Here is a 7,223-nt window from a genome sequence, read left to right on the forward strand (position 1 = left end):
TTTCCCATATTAACGTCACTACAGAATTTTGCTCTATAACAGTTGCCATTTACTGCTACACATATAGACTGCGTCTTTTAAAAAATATGAAGAAATTACTGGTAGTCCTATTAAAATTGAAGTAAAGCATGGACGCTCAATTTTATCACTGGCTGATCATTTATGTACATGGTTTAAAGGTGTGTCCGAGGTACAACATTACAACATTTTTGAATTTCTTAATTCTCTTTTTCAGGATAACACAGTATACCATTCTAATACAGGGAAATGTATGGAAGTTTCGTTAGATGGACAGAAATTATTAATGAAATCGTGTACTGGTATTGATAGACAGCTATGGCAGTGGAAGAGGAAGAAATAACGAAGGCCTAAAGTTAGAAATTTAACAAATTAATCATCGGCAAAAATCCAGTCACTCATCCTTATCATAATTCTTGACTTCCTGTCTGATGATATCTGCTCACTAGTAATTCATGCTTTGTGGGCTTAAAATTGCAGAAACATGTCTTAAACATTGTCTTCAATTTTATGTGAATTCAAACCATTGTTTGTTTTGAAGCATGGGTTAATGCTTGAGGTGGGTACTCCTTAAAGTCGTCCATTGACTTTTTTTTTTCACTGGATTTCAGACAACATTTAAACTTATATAACAGCCTCTCTTCAAAATCCTCCCCCTGCTGAACAATTTTTACATGTCTGCCAAATATGTGCCTGGCATAGTCTTGTGTTTTGTGGAAATATTTTTGCAGTGATATATTTCATTTGTAAAAAAATGCAGTACTGTTTACCTCTTTCTGTTCTTTTAGGTGCCATTTTTTTTATTTAACTATTATTTGGACTTTTGTGGTGAAATGACCTTGTATTTCTCCATCCACTTAAAGGTTATGATTTTGACCTTTAATATATAGCCTTGGGGTCAGCACACATTCTTTTAAGAAGGTAAACTGCTTTTCCATTGAAATGTGTGTGATAATATATTGGTAATTAAATGTATTTTACTCATTATAATCTTTGTATTTGCCAACTTGTGTACAAGTCTTGGTAAAAATATGGCAAGATCAGAAAATCTGAAATATATATGAAAAAAAGATATATGAAAGATCTGCTAGTATATTTCTCACAGTTGTCTTTAATCCTATTCAAAAGATAGAGTTAAAGTCTGTAATATCTGTAAAAGAAATGATAGTTCTACTAGTACATACATGTAGAATTACAGGCAGTTGTGCTCATTGACAGAGTTATCTGTCCCTGAAATATTCCTTTTCAGAAAAAAATCCTTGAAGTTTTTCATTTTGCCAGAAAATGTCATACAACAAGTGAATATGTTGACAACCAAGTTTTGCCTGATTTTTACAAGGACTAGTATAACTACTTTATGGTAACTTACCTTCTACAGACACATGAATGTGTTTGCTTATTTTTCTATGCAAGATGTAGATCATTTTATCAATATTCATTTAACTATGTTTTCATGAATTTTTGTGCTATTGAAAATTTGCACATTCCATCTTCGTATCTTTGAAATCGAGGTTAAAGCTTGTCTTTGCTTCTAAGAATATAGTCTAATTTATCTCTTTTGGCATTATCAAAATTGTGTTGTAAATGAATAGCACTTGCTTAAAAATTATTAATGGTATTTTACTGAAAATGTTTCTTTTGATGGGTAAATTTGTTAAATTTAAATGGCATTACATTTTAATCTCCACTTAATATCAATACACACTTTGGTTTCAATTTAAATCAAGTTTAGCTCATAAATGGAGCTTTAATCAGGCCTTGAACCACGTCCATTTGAAAAATACTTAACACTTATCATAGAATTTAACTTTCAGGTTTCTTTGACAATTTTTAAAGTGCAACAAATATGCATTATTTCTAGAAACTTAATATTTTCATATAATTTATTGCAAACCTTTTTAAAATACTGTGTTTTACATAGTTTGCTAAATTGACATATAACTAAATTTGATTGTAAACATTCGCAGTGCCGTTAAGCATATCTTTGATGCGATAGAAGTTGAGTCCTTTGAAACTTCCCTATAGCTACTATAGTTCTCTTAGAAGTAAGCTATTTTTATAAGTATAGGGTTCATAAGTCTCATTCTAGTTTCAGTTTGTCTTCCGGAATTTCCTATGTAGAACGTATTGAAATCTGAAGACGGATCTTTATTTTATTGTTTACTTCCAGGAAATTGAAACGCTGCATCACAATGCAAAATCTTCTGTTTCATGCTTTTCTCAACATTTTTATCATGTAAAAACTCAGTTGTCATTTTTTATCAGTATTTCGACACAAAAAGATATTTTGCTTTCAATATTGAACCAAATGATATGTTAATGACGAATCTCCATGCATTTGAATGGTAGACGAGGACCCATTTTCATGAAACTACGGAGTCACGTGACCAGACTTGCATACCCTATTGTCAAGTACTAGTGCAGAAGTCTGATAGTTACCTATATTGATGTTTGATCATTTTTAAGAGCTTGTGTTTTCCACAGATATGTACTAGAAAATCATGGAGATTATACAATATACTGTACACATATTAATTTTGGTGGATTCTGTCAAATGAACATATTCGTGGGTATCAGTTTTCTGTGTTTCAAAAAGTGATAAGCAATAAATAGTGTTAACAAAGCCATTTCATGGGTACTATTTTTCTCAGCTTTCTGTCCACTACGAAAATAGCGAAATTTAGTACACTGCAGAAATTGATATGTTCACAGAAATTACCACTGTCACCGTCAAGCTATTAGCCTTCAGCTTATGAAAAAAAAAATCTTCTTTAATTAAATCTTTGTTTTTTCTTTTTATTGTACATTTACTTAAAATGACAGCTACACTGTGATGTATATTTGTTTAACATTCCAAATGTTATATTTGTTGACTGATTTGCATAAATTAGCATATATTTACATATTTAAATATTATTTTCTGTCATACATGTGTTCAAGTGAGTATTTTATTGTTGGGCAAATTGAATTTGCTGATTGTTAAGGTCAGTCAAAGTTTAATTTTTGGTTCTCAGCCCCTTGTTCATTTTGAGGGTGCCTCATTACCCATACATTTGCCTGTAAATGAAATAAAAACCAGTCACCTCCATCATATTTTGATCTGGTCACGACTATGTAATAGTATTCTTAACCAGCTTTTGGGACACTATTCTCAATCAGTTTTCATGAAAATGGCCTGAGAACCTAAAACTATCTTTGAATGGCCGATAGTTGTTTTTACATTGTTGTTTGGTGTGTATATGATTTACTCTATATATCAATGATAGTTCAGTCTGTCGGTCTGTCCATCCTAATGGATAGGATTGTTGATCTAGGCACAATGTTGTGTGTCTTAAATGTACATTGTGTATTTCTTTTTGTGAAAAAAATGTACTCTTTAAGGTTTAATGAATACTTCTTGGTCAAAATTGTTTCTCATATACACATCAGGAAAGAACATTTAAGTAGCTTGCCATGTTTTAGACACATTGCTCTTTGGATTTCATGTAGAGGTTTCAATGCTTTTTTGTTAGATCTGAACCCTGCAATTTTAAATTTGAATGAGCAATAACTGATTCTGATTGGTTGGTAGTTTTAAGTAAAACTGATTCTGATTGGTTGGTAGTTTGAAATAAAACTGATTCTGATTAGTTGGTAGTTTAAAATAAAACTGATTCTGATTGGTCAAAGTAAAAGGTCTTTTACTTGGGTCTTCAGTGATATATTTATAGAAAAATAACTCATTTACAATAGCACAAAAGCCAAGTCCTCATGAAATTCAAACAGAGATGTATAATTGTTGGGTTTGTTTTGTTAATGTGCGTTGAGTGTTTCTTGTTCATAAAGAGGTTTTTGTTGTTGGTGTGTATGTTAGTGTGTCTTGTAGAAGAGAATTGATAAACTGTATATCATTTGTTGTGATATTGTTTTGGAAAAAGGGACCCATTCTACTTACAAAGTTACCTTTCTTGTTTCATTGACTTCATGGAGAAGTTTTTTATTCCATAAAATCATTTATTTATTGTATGTTTTGCACTTGTAAATTTTTTTCATAAAATTGATCATTGATTTAATCATCAGTATTTCATCGAGGGTATATTTTTTGGTGGTAGTTAAACATTAGTAATAGGCAAACTAGTCAATTGTTGACATTAGGCTTACATTTGCCATACATTTGGAATAGAATTGTGTTTGTAAACTTGATGTTTTGAGTGAATTTGGAAACATACAAATATTTTCATTTTGTGTAAGTTGGGATAGATTAAATTTTGCTGCGGTAGATGATTTATATAAAAATGATCATAACACATGTGATGTGTGATTGAAGCACCTGTGCAACATGTGATGTGTTGTATGTGATTGGAGCACATATGCTCATGTGAAATTAATGTGCTATTTATAACTAGTCTCATTTATGATGTGTGACTACCATTATATATTCCAAAAGTAAATTGGAAATTTTATCACATGGAACATCTGTTAGTTTGTTGTAGAATGATATATGACCTTCTTTTTTTAAACTTTGATCACATTTCAACAAATGTGACTTATCTCATGTGGCTAGCATGAATTTTAAAACATGTATCAAATGTGACTTCAATTGCAGATGTCAAAGGGGGATTTAATTTGTGTGTATATATAGTCATATTGATACAAAATGCAAGTAGTTTATAGTTGTTTAGAAATCCGAATATTGTTACAATGTTCTGTGAATGATTTAGCACCATAATTATTTAATTGCTATGTGGCCGATTTAGACGTTTTTGCTCATGTGTATTTTGTGATCATTATATTTATCGTTGGTTTGATAGGATTGTAGCCCAATATGGTTCTGTAGTATCTTCAATCCATTCCATTTTAGTGTCTATGAGCTTCTTTTACATTCCATTTCCAATTTTTGGCCAGTTTCAGTGATGGATCCAGAGAGGTGCAGGGGTTTGGCACTCAACTTTTTATTGGAAAGGTTGTCATTTCCATGTGTAAAATTGACAAGAAGTAGCAAATAATGTCCTAGCAACCCCTTTTTCTGATGAACCTCGGCTGGTACCCCTCCCTATCATAGTGTCTTAGTCTGGTTCAAAAGTTTGAGTTGACTTTATATATTGTACTTCACAACCTAAGAATGAGGTGAGGCATTTATACAGGGTAATTATTTCTGAAGAAATGTTTTTAATGGTACTTGTAACCAAGAGAAAAAAATCCTGGTTGTTTAGGAACATGTTTTATAAATTCTAAAATTGTTTTCTTATATTTTGTTTTAGAATTGAAACTAGATCCGTTGAATAATGTCACACATGTGCAATTACTGAATAATGAAAATGCAAGACTTGCCAAATTAAAATAATAAAAAAATTTTCAAAAATGTTCAGATCACCAACATAGCTTGATAACCTGTGGTATCTGGTTTCAATTTTTTATATAAAAACCCATTGATGTTAATTTTTTTTTCCATTTCTGTCTCCATAGTAGGGTATTGTGCCTGATTTTTATGTAGAGCTGTACAATTTATTGTCAACTCTAAAGATAACCTTCTGTTAAATATGTTACTTTTTTGTATGATGTCATTCATGATGGCCTTTTGTTGCTTAAAGTTGAAAATTATAGGGACCAAAAACTTAATCATGCAAAAAACATATTTTTTTTGGTGTAATATTAATGTGAAGAGTGGATGAATGTTACAATGACAAATTATGAACTAATAAACAAAATGATCTGTGCCTTGAAAATAAAATAATTCACAATGAGACTGTTTTTTTTGTTTATATTCCAGCCTTTTAAGACCGAACATATGGTATACCGTACATCTGTCGTTCACACAAATAATAATAATCCCCACATCAGTTCTGTGAAGAACACCCTAAGGAACATTCATACTAAGTTTGATTCTAATTGGTCTGGTAATGTCAGAGCAGATAGTTTTTGAAAGAAATGAAATTTGAAATACAAAAAAAAAAGTCAAAAAAGGGCAACAACTCCAACATGCCCCTTAACAGAATTACATGAAAGTTTGACCACTAATAGATCTTGCCATGCTTGACACTTTTACCCTATCAGAATTGAACTAAACCATACAATTTTGGAGATATATATGAAAAACTTCTGTCTGACCAAATGTTGTATTTTTAGTAATGGCACCACGTTTTTCAATGGATCAAAATTCCCACCATCATTTCTATGCAAAAACAGCCTATAAAGGAACATTTGTTCTAAATTTGGTACTAATTGGTAATGTAGTGTTGGAGGAAAAGAGTTTTAAGAAATTATTAATGATGATGGCAATAACTCAATAATAATTACCAATAATAAATGTGGACAAGACGGATGGACGGACGGACAGGGTGATTCCTATATACCAGGTAACCCCCAAACTTTGTTTACAGGGTGTATAGAAACACATAATTTTTTTAAACATCTTTCTGCATCGAAATTGCCAAATTTTACACCCAAAAAATAACCTGCCATAAGGTATGCTTAAATGCAGAATCAGAAACAATGAAAAAGGAATGACAGCTTCATATTTAAAAAAAATATGCCATCAAAACAAATATCCACCAAAATAAATCAATATTATGTATTACATGTAGCTCAAATGAATTCTTGATGAAGCAAAAACAAAAAAAACAAAAAAACAAAAACAAAAAATGTTGGGTAATTAAAAGCAAAGTTGAGACTGTATTAAAGATATATTTAGATCATCTGCTTCATATGTCATGTTTAGGCCATACTTTTTTATTTTGACGCATTCAAATAATCTCACAGCTGACGCTTCGCTTTAAAAATTTTTTTGGCCGATATTCAATCCATGTACCAAAACACTGGAAAGATAAAGGTTCAATGGAACAAAATACTGGACATTTTAATTGTATAAAACCACAGGCACTTGTTTCTATTATCAAATATGAATAAATTAATTTGAGATAAATACTGTAATCTGATTGGTTAAAATAATTTTGTTATATCTCAATGGATAAAAAAAATATTGACACGCCCCTATTCAGTTAAATTCAGAGCTACTTTTCTCATGTTTAAAGAGGAAAATATGTTTTAAAATTAATTCATAAGAATTGGCTATAATAAAAATTTCCTTTATTGAAAAATAACATAAATTTCCATGTGCATATTTTGTCTATTGCAGTTTGCGCAATAAACAATATGCACATGGAAACTTTATGTTATTTTTCAATAGACGAAATTTTTATTATTGCTAATTCTTTAATATTTCAAAA

At 30.7% G+C, this 7,223-nt stretch overlaps 1 protein-coding gene across 11 annotated transcripts in view; it reads left to right on the forward strand.

Annotated features, from left to right (window-relative positions):
- Positions 1 to 5,741, forward strand: part of LOC148602963 (polypeptide N-acetylgalactosaminyltransferase 5-like) — a 104,456-nt gene extending 98,715 nt beyond the window's left edge. For all 11 annotated transcript variants that reach the window (XM_088551331.1, XM_088551329.1, XM_088551338.1 and 8 more), the window contains one exon: positions 236 to 5,741. In XM_088551331.1, the coding sequence (XP_088407457.1) occupies positions 236 to 361 (126 nt within the window). In that variant the 3' untranslated portion in view covers positions 362 to 5,741. The remainder of the gene's footprint in view (positions 1 to 235) is intronic.
- The last annotated feature ends 1,482 nt before the right edge of the window (positions 5,742 to 7,223 follow it).

Source organism: Perna viridis, chromosome 11 (assembly GCF_037379345.1).
Source record: "Perna viridis isolate PV_CMFRI_1.1 ecotype Kerala chromosome 11, ASM3737934v1, whole genome shotgun sequence".
NCBI classification, from domain to species: domain Eukaryota; kingdom Metazoa; phylum Mollusca; class Bivalvia; order Mytilida; family Mytilidae; genus Perna; species Perna viridis.